At 40.7% G+C, this 15,222-nt stretch overlaps 1 protein-coding gene across 3 annotated transcripts in view; it reads right to left on the bottom strand.

The window, feature by feature from the left end:
• Nucleotides 1–15,222, bottom strand: part of ATG7 (autophagy related 7) — a 294,865-nt gene that overhangs the window by 89,978 nt on the left and 189,665 nt on the right. The window contains exon 21 of one of the 3 annotated variants that reach the window (XM_053669369.1): nt 8,719–8,766. The exons of the other annotated variants lie outside the window; for them this stretch is intronic. Coding sequence (XP_053525344.1) covers nt 8,734–8,766 — 33 coding nt within the window. The 3' untranslated portion in view covers nt 8,719–8,733. Of the gene's footprint in view, nt 1–8,718; nt 8,767–15,222 lie in introns of those variants that run through there. 3 annotated transcript variants of the gene reach the window in all.

Here is a 15,222-nt window from a genome sequence, read left to right as displayed (position 1 = left end):
TACACTCTTTTGGCATCCTATACTTGTTTTTACACCTGATCACTTACTACATTTATCTGAACCTCAACTTGCTCGCCTATAAAATGGGAATACTAACATTTACCCCAGGATAAGAATTAAATGAGACAAATTTCATAGAGCACTCTGCAGAGAGCCTGGCACATGACGAACACTCAATCAAAAGAAGTTGCCATACTCCTGCTGAAGATGAAGAGGACAGCACTTCTAAGAGACAAAGACACACTAACATAAGAGCCCCTTCTTCACTTGCCAGGGTTTTCCAGATCTTACAGTTAATTGAATTTTGTTATAAGAGTGAGGCAGAGGAGCTCTTTACTGAGTCATTACAGCACATGGACTAATACAATTGCACTCTTTCTGAAGGCCCATAAGAAAATTGGTCAGGCTACTGTGAATGGTGCTGGACAAGGAGAGGTATGTTAATGCGCCCAGATGCAGAAATACAACTTTCATACTTTACCTGTCAAGTGACAAGGTCAATTGTATCGTCACTCTTTCTCTAAGAGGATGGGAATTGCTGGAGAATGTTTTGTGACTGAAGAACTCAGCTGACAAATAGGTAGGCTAGTTGGTGATGTGGCTTTTTTTGATTCTTAAAGTCAAATCTATGAAGGTATCTTATTTATAGAAATTCCTATTACCCTCTTTAACCAAGCACTTTGCTGACAAGTCAGGACCTGGTTACCAATGGGCCTGGCTTAACTGTTTGTGCAAAACAGCAAACTCTGTAAGAGATGAGAAAGACATAATGCAAAAACCCAACAAGATTGAGCAGCTGCACATTGCTTCAGCATTTCCATACTTAACCCACCCACCCAGCACTCTGAGAGCTAGAGGGGCAAATCTGCAGTTTGCAAACACAGAAAAATATATTAAGTCCATTTAGGGCAGTAGTTCCAAACCTATTTTAGACCAAAGATGATATCTTTTGAGAATTTAATGACACTAAGCCTCTCCCAATACACATATATACAACATTTTGTACACAACTCCTGGGTGTTTGGGAATCATTCCCCCACCCTCACCCCCCTCCAAGTCCATCTTGGTCCTATAGGAATTCAAAGGAACAGTTTACAGGGCTTGAGAGAAGAGGTTTGTCTAGAGTTCCTCCTCTCAGGGCTCAATTTTCTCTATAGCAGTTCATTGCCTTGAGTGCCATCTGTTTGCAGGCAAAGGGCTAATGACTGATGTGAAACTAGGAGCCCAAACACTTATCTGTCTACAGTGCCTACTTCTGAGTGGCTATGGAAAACCCTGGAATCCTAGTGATTTCCAAGGTGCTAGGTAAGTAAAAGTCCTAGAAGTTGCTCTGTGAGGACGGGGTGAAGAGGGGGAGAGGCACAGTCCAGGCCCTGGAGACAGCCACCAAGTGCCCCGCCCTCCCTGGGAAGGGGAAGGGAAGGCTGTTCTCTCCTGCTCAGCTCCACTGAGTTCTTCCATTGCCGTTTTTCACTTATGCAGAGACCGCAGATTCTTTCCACGATCTGTACCAAATCCAAATGGTTAAAAATAATTTGCTAAATACCTTCCTAGATAAATTGAAATCCTAGGTCTTTTTGAGTCTTGTCCAGCCAAGGCTCTCAAAGGGTGAGCCAGGCTGAAAGTCACGCACTTTCCTAGCTGAATCCCTGAGTCAGACTTTTGCTGTCAATCTTCTGATGTCACAAGTCAAACTGTGCCATGAAAGACTGAGTAAGCATCTTTAGGAAATAGAAACTCGACTGTAAAAATGACAGGTATTTCCAAAGGCAAAACATCGCTGCCCAGTTTCCAACTCAGCTACTGTATATAAATTTAGCCATGACACTGGGAGAGGAATTTTTAAAAATAGAAGTCAAAGGCGAAAAGAATAAATAACAACAGTGTATGAGTCACTGTCTTAGGCAAGACACATAAAGTGGTGAACAAAACGGTCTTTTCCCTTATGGGGAATATATATTAAATCCTGTTTATTGATTTTAGAGAGAAGGGAGAGAGAGAGAAATGTTGATGTGAGAAGGACACATTGATCAGTCACCTCCCTACATACCCCTGTCAAAGATCGAACCCACAACCTTTTGGTATGTGGGATGGTGTTTCGGTCAACTGAGCCACCCACCGGGCCAGGGCATTATGAGGATTATATTTGAGTGAGGGCTGCAGTAGGAGACAAAAATATACACAAATAAATAACTTCAGAAGTGACAAGTGCCACAAAGAAAATAAAAGAAAGAAAGAATGGTTGAAGTACTATTTTTATATCCATTTTACATTAGACAAAAAGGAGGTCAAGTGAGTTGTTCCAGGTGACCCAGCTAGTAAGCAGTGGGTTTAAACTCAAGTCTGTATGCGTCCATAGTTGTTCCTAACCACTATCCCATGCTATCTATTGAGTTTCCAGAGAAATCAGTGAAATTGGAGAACAATAAGGTGAGAGACCATCATTCTTTCTCCTTTAGGACATCAGCAAAATTCTGAGATCTATAAACTCAAATGAGTGTGGTATAGGCTGCTATTGTGATGCTAATGCAACTAACATTTGAAATTCTGTACATGATATTTAACGCACTTTAATCCTGAATGCCACCCTCTGAGATGGGAATTACTGTCCCTATATTTCATAAAAGAACACTAAGGCTCAGAGAGTTTCAGTAACTTGTTGAAAAATCACAGAGCTTATAAATGCGGAAGGTGTAACCCAGGCCTCCAGCCTCCAAGCACACTGCCTTTTCCATTACACCGTGCTGCCTTCCAAAAGACTCCCCAAGGAGCTCCATTTTTCTCCCACTGGGAGACAAGGCAGTAACTAACTTGGCAGTGCAGACAGAAAGGAGTGAGTGTTTTGCATCTCTGCCAAGCAAGTATTCATGCCCTTTGCAATATGACTTGGAAACAATACCCAACTGATCCTCAGCAGTTTAAACCTTTTAGAATTTGCCGAAGAATTTTCTCACCTTCTCCGAATGGGGTCTGAAATTAAGAGGGAAAAAACATATTTATGTCTCATTCAGAATTTAAAAAGTAATAAATCCTTCAAGGGCCTGGCAAGCTTCTCTAATTCACTGTAATCATGTTTCCTTGTATAACAAGTCTTGTGATGTCTGCGGCAGTGTCTTGCTATAGTAACGGCAGCCTGAGAGCTCGGGCTCTTCTTCTCGTGCCTGGGGGATTATTCCATTTTCCACATTAGGAATAAGCCACAGACGTTAGGTTCTAAAACGGAGCCAGAAACACTGACTAGAATCCAGATGCCCTAAATATAATTAGAACTCAATTTTACTGCCCTCTGTGAAAGACACAAATGAAAAGAATGTACCAACTTCTAGAATACTGGTCCAGAGGGCAAAGTTATAAATAGAGCCAACACGGGTTCTATTTCACTGAGAGATCTTAAAGCTACCCGGAGACCTTCCAATTATCTCCCCTGCTTCATATCCCTGGCATTTTTATTCTTACGAAAGCCAAACATAATACCAGGGAAGGAGGGTGTACTAAAGGTTCATCCTAATAAACCTGGGTTTGATGTAGTTCTAGAACTTTCTGGAGGTGTCTTTTTACAAAAAAATTATTTAGGTTTTCAAGGATTAATTTGATAGATACATGATTTTTCTCTATGGTCAGACAACTACTTCTCTCTAATTGTTATTAAAAATAAATTTATTACATTAAAAATACTTTACTTATTTATTTTTAGAGAGAGGGGAAGGGAAGGAGAAAGAGAGGGAGAGAAATATCAATGTGTGGTTGCCTCTTGTATGACCCCCACTGGGGACATGGCCCACAATTTATTAAATTCTTGAATGGAAACATCCTCATTTTATACCATGTAACATAAGACTAGTTTGAAACAGTATACATACAGTATAAATATATGTCGCACTTCAAGTTGCAACTGTTAATAATAATTATAATGATGACAATGATGGCAGACATTCAATTTATTGGATGCTTACTATGTGCCAGGAACTGTGTTAATATTGGGTTGGCCAAAAAGTCTCTAGTTTTTTCCATAAAAGACACATTTTTCACTTTCACCAAAAACTTGATTGATTTGGATGTTTTGAGTGTGTCAGCTACCTCCTACTCTTGGCTTTTAGTGGGTAGGGGCCAGGGGTGCTGCTAAACATCTTCCAATGCAAGACAGCCCCATAGCAAAGAATTACTTGGCCAAAATATCAATAGTACCAAGAAACTTTGCAAACTACTTTTGACATGTTTGATCAGTCACAGCCCCTTCTCCATACACTGCACAAGTCTTTTTATTGCATTTCAGTTGTTTTAACCTTTCTTAAAATAATAAAGCATATTACGCTGAAAATGTTGAGCATCTTCTTCCATCTTCAATATTAGAGTGGGTGAACAAAGTATTCACCAATTTAGTAAGTTTTTTTTAATGCATGCTGATATGACAGCTGTCACAATACAATCTAACAAAATTGTCTTGAATGAAGTTAAAGACAACTGAGCACTATGAGAGCCATCTTATGGAAAAAACTAAACAAAGTTTTGGCTAACCTGAGACTTTAAATACATTATCTTATTTAATCCTAACATTTCATCAACAAGGCTGTTATTATTTCCATTTTCAGTAAAGGGGTAACTTACCCAAGGCTACATAGCTAGCAAGCAGCTAGAATTTGAAAATAGGGGACTGGAGTCCAGAACCCATTCTGGAATAAATGGTGCAAGCCCGTGTCCCACTATAGAGAGCCATTGCTTCCAGCAATTTGCTGTCATCAAATCCTTCTGAATTAAACTTGATTTCATAGAAATAACTTTCTTTTTGCTTTGGTTTTTCATTTGAAGTCTATTTAATTAAATGGTATAATTACAACAACAAGTCCATCTGGCATTCCCAGGTCTGGCAAGAAACACAGAAGACTCTTGGAGAGTGTTTGCCTGGACTGGTGGGAGCAGAAATATGCAGGCGTCCTAGAAACCAGCCTGCCAGCTGGGGGCATCTGCCTGCTGTGGACACCAGATCAAGCATTAACAAGGGAGTACAGGGTTAATTAATGGGAGAGTCAATTAGGGGAAAGTTGGTTAAGAAAAATTTATTGCATATAAATATTTTTAAAAGCATATTATGCCTGTTGTTTTTCCACTTGCTCTTGTCACTTAAATTACTTAACCATTCCTCTCCTGATGGACTCCGAGGTTTGTAACAAGACACCTTTGGTTTTCTCTGCCCAATGCCCTCCTGTCTTCTGGTTATGGCAAACAGCTTTTGATGGGAACTCTTCTTCACCCCCATGCCGATCATGTTCCTTTACAAACCCTGCCTCTCTGGCCCAGCCTGACTGGCCCCCAAAATGAGCAACAGAACCAAGCTGGGCTGAGTTTTGAAACTGGGACCTGAGGATGTGGGCCACACAAGAGATAGAAACTCTGAATTAGTAGGCTTTAGAGCTGCTGGCAGCCATACTTCTTACCATAGGGAAGAAGCCTGCCTGCTGGGAGAAGACCTGTTCCTATTACTCCTGAACTGCAGCTTTTCCTAAGCTTTTCTTGATTGACCCTTCTTTCAATTGTTCTCAATACTTCACTGTTTCCATTTGCTTACAATAATTCAAATTTGGTATATGTCTCTTGAAACCAACAATCCTGAAAAATTTAGAAATGGGACCAAAAATGGAGAGTTTCAAGTGACCAAGTCTAAATGCAAAAAATGATGAAATAGGGTAGAAGGGGAGGCCATAAGAAATACCCCATCCAAGATGGAAAAATTCCCAACTGCTCTTACAAGGTAGTAAAACAACTGGTTTAACAAGTCTGAAGGTTTAGGAGACCTAGAAAAGTATCAGATTTTTAGACAGCACTGTCTACTTATTGCAACATTCTCTAAGGGACAAGAAAGAGATGCTTCAGGGCAAACTGGCCCACCTGGAAGCAGATAAGGAACTGCAGAACTGGTACATAATGCCTTAAAGGGAGGCCTCTTCTGCTTTTGGTCAGCAATCTGAGTCTCTTAAATTGCAAAGACTGAATTTTCTATTGCATGCTGAAATCAGTGGTTGTTAGGGAAATGGCAGGAGTCTGATAAACAATGGACAGAAACATATGAGATGAGCCAAGGCCATTAACAATGGTGAAGGGAAGGCCCAGAACTCACATGCAGACTGAGGGCAGGGGAATTTTCTAGGGTCCCCGCGAAAGCTTGTAAGTTGAGTGCCAGAAGGAGAAGCAGAGGCCTTTAAACATATGAGAGGCACTGACTTCCAGGGAACAGAAACCTTGAGAGCTGAGTAGGTTTTTAACGGCTGTCTCTTGGTTTCAGATTCCACATCTTTAGAATCAGAGGACAGATAAGATGATCTCTAAAGTGTCTTCTTAGCTTTAATGTTTTTTTTTCTGAGTGATTAAATATAGTATAAAGCCTTATCAATTTCTTAAAACCACTAAGAAGAAAAACTCTCCTTATTCTAACCATTAAATTTAAGAGTAAATGTGGGAGGACTTCCGCCAAGATGGAGGCATAGGTGGGGACGCCGTGCTTTCTCACACAACCAAGTTTAGAGACAACTAAATATTAGCAACAGAAAACACAGCCAGAACACAGAAAACTTTTCGGAAGTCTGATAACAACAAATTCTTCAGCCTGACCAGTAAGAGGGGTGAAACCAGCAGCTGGCAGAGTGGGGTTGCACAAGAAAACTCGGTCAGACAGACATGGGCGCGCGGAACCCAGGCGCAGAGTTGGACTTAGTGAGAGACCCAGTGAGTGAACTCAGGGAAACAGTGAGGGAGCAGGGCTGTGGGTTGACTGTGGTCACGCATTCCTGTGCAGATAGACAAGCGAAGGAGTGGGCGATTGGACGGGGCCCAGCAGGTCCAAGTGGTGAGTGCCAGCAGAGGGTGCCGCCATTTCCCCCGCTCTGACCCCGCCTCCACATACAGCGTCATACCCCAGCGACCTGAGTGGCCCTGCCCTGGGGAACCACCTAAGGCTCCGCTCCTCACCCAGTGGCGTGAAACAGCAGAGGGGCTCGCCATTTCCCCGCTCAGACCACGCCCCCACATGTAGCACCACAACCCAGCGACCTGGGAGTCCAAGGCTCCGCTCCTCATACTTAACAGGCACAAACAGATCAAAACATGGCTCAAGAACAACTCAGAGACCCAGAGCCAATAAATCTAAGCAACCAGGAGATAGCCAACCTATCAGATGCACAGTTCAAAACAATGGTGATCAGGATGCTCACAGAACTGGTTGATTTTAGTCACAAATTAGAGGAACCAATGAAGGCTAAACTAATTGAAATGAAGGGAAATGCACAGGGAAACAATAGTGATGAAAAGGAAACTGACTCAAATCAAGGGAGTGAACAAGAAGGAAGAAAAAAAAATGACCAAACAGAAAAGAATGAAGAAACAAGAATTTTAAAAAATGAAGAGGCTAAGGAGAACCTCCAGAACATCTTTAAATGTTCCAACATCCAAATTATAGGGGTACCAGAAGGGGAAGAGGAACAGCCACCAGTGGAAAACTTATTTGAACAAATAATAAAGGAGAATTTCCCCAATCTGGCAAAGGAAATAGACTTCCAGGAAATCCAGGAAGCTCACAGAGTCCCAAAGAACTTGGACCCAAGAAGGAACACACCAAGGCACATCATAATTACATTAGCCAAGATGAAAAGGAAGGAGAGAATCCTAGAAGCAGCAAGAGATAAGGGGACAGTCACCTACAGAGGAGTTCCCATCAGACTGTCAGCAGATTTCTCAAAAGAGACCTTACAGGCAAGAAGGAGCTGGAAAGAGGTATTCCAAGTCATGAAATCCAAAGACCTACAACCAAGATTGCTCTATCCAGCAAAACTTTCATTTAGAATGGAAGGACAGATAAAGTGCTTCTCAGATAAGATCAAATTCAAGGAGTTCATCATCACCAAGCCCTTATTATATGAAATGTTAAAGGGACTTACCTAAGAAAAAGAAGTTAAAAAAACATGAACAGTGAAAGGACAGCAAACTCACAGTTATTAACAACCACACCTAAAACAAAAGCAAACTAAGAGGACAGCTAGATCAGGAGTGGAAACATAGAAATGAAGATCTCAAGGAGGGTTAGCAACAGGGGAGTGGGAGGAGGAGAAGGGGGGAGAAGGTACAGAAAATAAGTAGCATAGACAGTAGATAGAAAATAGATGGGGGGGGGCAAGAATAGTATGGGAAATATAGAATCTAAAGAACTTTAGACACATGGTCATAAACTAAAGGGGGATAATGGTGGGGATGGGGGGGTAGGGTAGAGGGGAATGAAGGGGGGAATAGAACAACTGTAATGGCATAATCAATAAAAAATAAATTTAAAAAAAAGAGTAAATGTGGGGGTGAGAGAGATTAAGCACCTGAGACCACAAATTCAGTTTTTTCACTGCAAGTGAAGAGTTTGAATATCTGTCTTCATAAGGCAATGAGAAGTGAAAAGTGGAAGTCTTTTGACCTCTCTTAAGAGAAGAAAAGATGCTGTGGAAATCCTAAATAGGATCTCTGTAAATACAAAGGTTAGCTCCAAAATGTTATTTTTCAGTTCCAGTGATGCCATTTCTGACCCCACTCACTGCTCCCTGAGATTTCCATGTATCTGTAAAGAAAATGTTTCCAAGTGGACACAGAACTGGCCTTGCAGGAAATGCCAGTGCTGGCTCTGACAGTTCCAGTTTTCTCATTTAGCATCCTGTTCCACCTGCCCAGTACGGACTCACCATATCCCAGGCTTCATCTTCCCCATCATGGTAGATTAGTTTGAGCAGAGGAGTGTAACTGCATTGAAACCCAAAAGAGTGAATTACTACTGGTGGCACTGTATGTCTTCTGAATACGACAGCTAAGAAGAAATTGGGAACACTGGTCATGCCAGGTGGCTGTAAAAATATACTCCCAATAGGCTCCACACACGGCTCGAATTAGGGATTGGACCAACTGGCACCTTCTCTGTGAAGCCTGTCTGCCCTTCCCAGGCACAGACAATGGCTTTTTCCTTTGTGCTCTCCCAGAGAACTTTACGAGAATAATGACCTCACCATACAGAAATCACTTGTTCATATTTATATGTCTCTGGCTGGAATACATTTTAGAGACAGGGACTTTGACTTGTTCATTTTTCAATTGTGTGTCTTGTATATAAAACAGAGATTCAATAAATTTGTAGAATGAATGAATGAATTTGTGAATCACTACATTCTATTCTTCTCTTGAAAACAAAATCATCTCAGAAGTCATGGAGTTTAGAGGGCAACCCTGATCTTGAACTAGACCATGGCTGACAAAGACACACACTTGTGCATGATGTATGATACTCTTCATGTTGACACCAAAATGTAGAAAAGCATGCTCAGATAAAGCTTACCCTATACCTTTAAAATGTAGGATGCCACATTAAAGCAATGTGTAAAGAACCAGCTAACTCAGTGAGCAAAAACTGATCCATGCAGTTGTGAGGCACTGCGATTGCCTACTTTTTAACTGGTTATTACTGCTTTAAATGAGACATTCTGTCTTGAGATGGCCCAGAGATTAGCTGTGGAAGTGGTGGTTAAGTTACATCTCTGCATGAGTTCAGTGTGGTGCCATGGTTAAGATCACAGACCTCAGAGCATTATTCCTAACTCATAGGACTGTTTTAAGGATATATGTAAGGTGTTTAGAACAGTGTCTGGCACAAAAACACTGTAAAAAGTAAGTATCAGCTACTATTATTGTATGTGGCCTGGCTGAGGTCTACCAAACAACTAGTAAAATAGCCATTACCCATTAAATAAGGTTTGGTCTGTGCTGGCACTCTCCTTCTGCAATTCAGTGGTTTCATTATTAACTGATGGCTATTGCTTTGATAAGAGGCCATTAGAACAGGCCTGGCAGGGTGACAAATTGTGCCTGCATTTACTTTTTCCCAAAGCCAATTACTCTAGCTGTTATCAGACAAGGAGAACCAGGTAACCACCCATTATTTTCCTCTTTGTCTGGAATTAACATTTCATGTTCAGCTTTGGAAGCTTTCTTCAGTTGAAGTTTCCTAAAATATTGACTTAAAAAATACTTGGCTCTTATCCTTTTATTCTCATTCTAAAGGCTTTTTAGGCTTAATTATTTCTGTGGTTTTGAGTAAAATGATCTTAAATCTTTTTTATGGAAATTGAAAAGAATGTGCATAAATATAAAAACTTGTATTTGTTAGATTCTTGGTGCTGAATGTCAGCTAAGACTTATGTCAGAGATGATACATTATATTTTTATGAATCACACGTACCATAATCATCTTGGAATACAGGCCAAATATCATGTAACATTCTCCTGAGATATCAGAAAAGGCTTTCATTATGTTGACATTTCACTGTAGTGATCATTGTTAAAAATGTCATTCCCACCTCCTTACCCTAGGATCATTGCTCCTAGGACAGAAAGTGACGCTGAAATCAGAGAAGGCTGAAGACAGATGGATAATCTTGTTGAAACTCATTCTCTTTTTTCATCCTCTATCCTGATTCATAGACTCAAAGAGCTCATTGACTTCAACTCTCTAACTGTACACAGGGCACTGAGATGGAGAGTAGAGAAGTGACTGGCTGAACGTCATATCGTTTGCACACAGCTGCGCTGTAAGTAAAACCTAAATCTGACTTTCAGATCCATATTCCTTCTAAAATGCTGAGATGGTTCCAGACCACTGAAATAGAAGATGAGGTTTGCTTTGAGCCACCAATTTAAATTGAAACTCTTGAAATGCATTATTTGTTGTAGCAAAATGGAGGGCTATACTCAAAACCCTTGATGTTTTGAAAACATCAAGGCAATAGCTCCACAAAAATCAAAGCCCTCTGGGAAATATTTCTGTTGCAAATTTTATTTGTTAAGACATTTAATGTGTGCCATTCGCTTAGAATCAGAGGCCAGTCTTGAAACTAGGAAATCAAATCACTTGTTCAGGACCTATGTATACTTACTGGTTAATTACTATGTGCCAGACAGTGTCCAGGTCCTGAGGATATGCTAATCTAAGACAATGACCTTGTCACCACTGAGCTCAAGGTCTAAGACAAAAATATTTGACATATGTGCTACCCTTATTCTCTTAGGAGTTCATGACAGACACCACAAATTCATTATATAACTATCTTTCCTGCTCAGCCTGAAACTGGCCTCAAAAATCCTTACCAAAACAACCTTCCAAGCAGCCATGAACAACTGACAGAAGGGACATATAAACTGCCACCCCTGGACTAGTAGAGTTACTACATGCCTATTAAATGCTATGACATTTCATTCTTATTGTAGGTACTAGAACCCTGATTTTCCTCACTCAGAAAAGAACATAAATTTTTTCATTCCTTCAGCATTGGTTAAACTCTTGGCTAAGAACATTTCTTCTAGGTACTGAGATAATCCTTGATAATGGCTCATGAAAGATTAATTGTGCACCAATAGGAGATCTCAGTTCTCTCTCACTTGAAATTTCAATTCCAGGTTGGGCAGCACAGCCCTCTATCTTACGTCTGTCATCACACACAGTTGCCATCTGCTGCCAGAGACTCAGAGTTGCTGCGCTGCCCTTACTTCAAAGCAGCTGCTTATCATACCCAGTGATTTACCAACTGAGAAAAGAGCCAGTTACCGACAATGCCACCCAGTATAGCTTTTCCTGCCAGCGAGAGTTTGGAGAAAAATACGTCTGACCTCACTTCAAGGTAGACCCAAAGACAGCTGCAGGGCCTCCATTTTATAAGCCTGGTATCTTCCCTCTCATTTGTTTAAGCTGCTTTCTCAGGGTTTGATCAAGGGAGAAAACGCAGGAGGATGTCTTTTCCTCTTAATGACTTTTACTGTGTCTTTAAACATTTTAATTATTGGTGATAAATGGATAAAAACCCGTGAAGCCCCTCTTTGTAGGTTCCTTATTCCCAACAGCTGACCTTGCTCAGCCATATGGAATAGTGAGTGTTGTCCAGAAGGAGACATGCTGGAAGCTGCCCCTTTTTTGTGCTCCAAAGCACATCTCCCATGGAAGGTTCAGACACACTACTTACATGCATTTGCAGATCAGGTCACCTCCAATCCCTGGCCTCAGAAACGCCAAACACATTTAGAAATGAGTGCAGATGCAGCACAAACAGAAAAGGGTGACATAACTTAGGAAAAGAACTTCACAAGTCTCTACTTTCCATTCCATTTTCATGTCCAAACAATGATTGTGTTTTTTTGCTAGGCAGACATGGCGATGATTACTGGGTGAAGCAGAAAGAAAAATAAGGCTCTTTTTTCCTGCCCTAAAGGGTTTAGATTGCCTAGGAAAGGTGAGATGTTGTAGTACTAAGCTAAATAATCATGGGATTTAAATACAGAATATATAATACTGCCAAAAGAATGGTACAAAACACAGTATGACCCAACAGTTCCACTCCTAGGCATATATTCCAAAGAACTGAAAACATATGTACACACAATTTGTACACAGATGTTTATAGCAGCATTGTTCATAATAGCTAAAGTATGGAAACAACCCAAATGACCATCAACTGATGACTGGATCAAAAAAATGTGGGAGAGCCACAAAATGGAATATTACTTGGCCTTCAAAAGGAATGAAGCTCTGATACATTCTACAACATGTATGGGCCTTGAAAACACTATGCTAAGTAGAAGAAGCCAGTCAAAAAACACCACATATTGTAGAATTCCATTTATGTAAATCCAGAACAGGCAAATCTATAGAGACAGAATGTAGATTGGTTACTGCCTAGGTCTGGGAGTGCGGGGATGGAGTTTGGGGAAATAAGAGCTGACTGCTAAAGAGTACAATTTCTTCTTGGGTGGATAAAATATTCTAAGCAGATCATGGTGATGGTTGCTGTATTTAAAAACATTAAATTGTACATTTAAAAAGGGCAAATTCACTGTTAGCAAAAAGCAAACAAACATACAAACAAAAAACAAAAAACAACCCAGTGCTGTCTTAGAGGATTAATGAAGAGATAAAGAATTTCTGGCTTGGATGGTTTGAAAGACCATGATAAGGACAGGTTAGATATTTGAATTAAGTTTTGAGGAGATTTCCGTAACTGGAGATAGAGGAGATGGACAGGGAGACAGTGCGAGCCAAAGGACAGAGATGCTCTGGCAGTGTGAGCAAATCAGACTGGTTAAGGTGGGAGCCTTTCAGTGGACACCTAAGGAGACAAGGCTAAAGATGGCTCCTGGTGAGGGTAGAATCCACTCAGCCTTCCGAGTGCTGATGGTTTCTGGGCTAATAAGGAACAAGTTGACAGACTCTCGGTCAGCCTCCTTCACAACTGGAGGAAAAATAGAGGAAGGATCTGCGGGGAAATGTTCATACCTCTGCAAATGACTATGCTGGAGGTCAAAAATGCTTCGGGCACCCCACTCTGAAGGAGGGGATGGTGAAGAGTCAGATGTGGGACACAAAACAGCAAAAGAGGAGCGCCTGGACATCCAGGGGCCATCTGCAGAATGGACCACTCTGGACCACACTGCTTCAGAACTGTCATCATATGGTTTAGCACATGTGAGTCTTACTGGGTAATGAGAAGAAACAAATTTTATAAGAAATTTTAGGGCCTTACTAGTCAAGTGAAGTTTCACTTAAAATGACTTATTTCCTACAAAGTCTCCAAAAGTCAACAAGGTATTCTGAGTACGTTCAGTTTCTAGGTCCAGTAAATTCTAGTTCCTCTTGTGTTAGAGAACATTTAGGCATTTTTAACTTTGTATGATGTATGGCTTTGCGTAGTAATTTTTTTCATTAAACTACTTAATTAGAATTTATAGGAAAATAATTACACATGAAAGAAATAAAGCTGACTTCTCATAAATCAGTCTTTTCAGAAAGTCAGACTATAATTCTGCATGTTATGCTCTCTTTATTGTTTTGATAATTTCAAAACAAACAACTAAGGAAATGCAGCTTCTTGGAGGCATGGTCTGAGTCTTATGAATATTTGTATTCTCTACAGTACTGCTGTCCTGTAGAACTTTCTGCAGTGATGGAAATGTTCTATATCTGCACTGTCCAGTATGGTAGCCACTTGCCATCTGTGACTATTAGCACTTGAAATGTGGGTGGTGTGACTTAGGCACTGAAGTTTTTATTTTATTGAATTTTCACTAATTTAAATTTATATGGGAAGAGCCATATGTGGCTGTGGCTGCTGTATTAAATAGTGCAGCCCTATAGGATCCAGACAATATAGACATACCTTAAAGACACTGTGGACCTGGTTCCAGACCACCGCAATAAAGTGAGTATTACAATAAAGTAAGTTGCAATCTTTTTGCTGGCGGAGGCTGTTACCTTCAATTTGTTTAAAAAAAAAAAAAGAGGAACAACTGTAAAACACCATCAAGTAAGGTATGCTTATACCTTGTTCCTCATAAGTATTCAATAAACATCTGTTCAACTGAATGAGAATTTATGTAATAAATATATACTGAGCTTCCTCTACACACCAGGTACTCTGCAATATGCTGGGTATGAATGAAATGCTGCCCTGAATGAGTTAGAGCTCCTGGCACAAGGGACAGAAAACACAACCCTGATTTACTCAAGCCAAAAGGGAGCTTACTGGCTCACATACCTAGAAACACCAGAACAATGGTGCCTTCAAGGCTTAGAGGCTAACACCATGAGTGTCCTTGTCTTCTCTCAGCTCAGCTAGACACAGTTCTCTTCCATGTATAGTGTACATGCTCAAACTGTCTCTCCATTCATATCACTGAAGGGTGCCTCAGCCCACAGCTCAGGCTGGCAAAGCTCCAAGCCCTGTTCCAGGCCTCTTAGCCAAAGTCTAATTGAATCTCATTGGTTATGGTGGGGTCATATGCCCATTTCTGAACCAATCATTATGGCCAGAGAAATATGATGTGCTTGCTGACTGTCTTGGGCCTCAGTTACACACTCCAACCCTGAGCCAAAAAAGTAGAGTCAACTGCACCAGAGAAGTACATGGGATGAGAGTGAGGTCCCGGATGGTTTCTTAAGAGTAAAATCATGATACTCTTTAGTGAAGAAAATTTTGCTAGGCAGCAAAAACAAAGATATCCATTGTAGTCTAAGCTTTAAGATCTCAGTGTCTCTAGGGAAATCTTACATAAAAATGCTGATCAGATCTGCTGGCCTCACAGTAAAGAAAATACTGTCTAACAGGAAATGCTCATTTGGCAAGATCAAGTGGAAATGATAGTAACATTTATTTACACAGAATTTCC

Source organism: Artibeus jamaicensis, unplaced genomic scaffold, assembly GCF_021234435.1.
Source record: "Artibeus jamaicensis isolate MK-2021 breed Jamaican fruit bat unplaced genomic scaffold, CSHL_Jam_final contig_519, whole genome shotgun sequence".
In the NCBI taxonomy this organism is placed as follows: Eukaryota; Metazoa; Chordata; class Mammalia; order Chiroptera; family Phyllostomidae; genus Artibeus; species Artibeus jamaicensis.
Note: the sequence above shows the minus strand (reverse complement) of the source record. Positions and strands in the feature narration are given on the sequence as shown.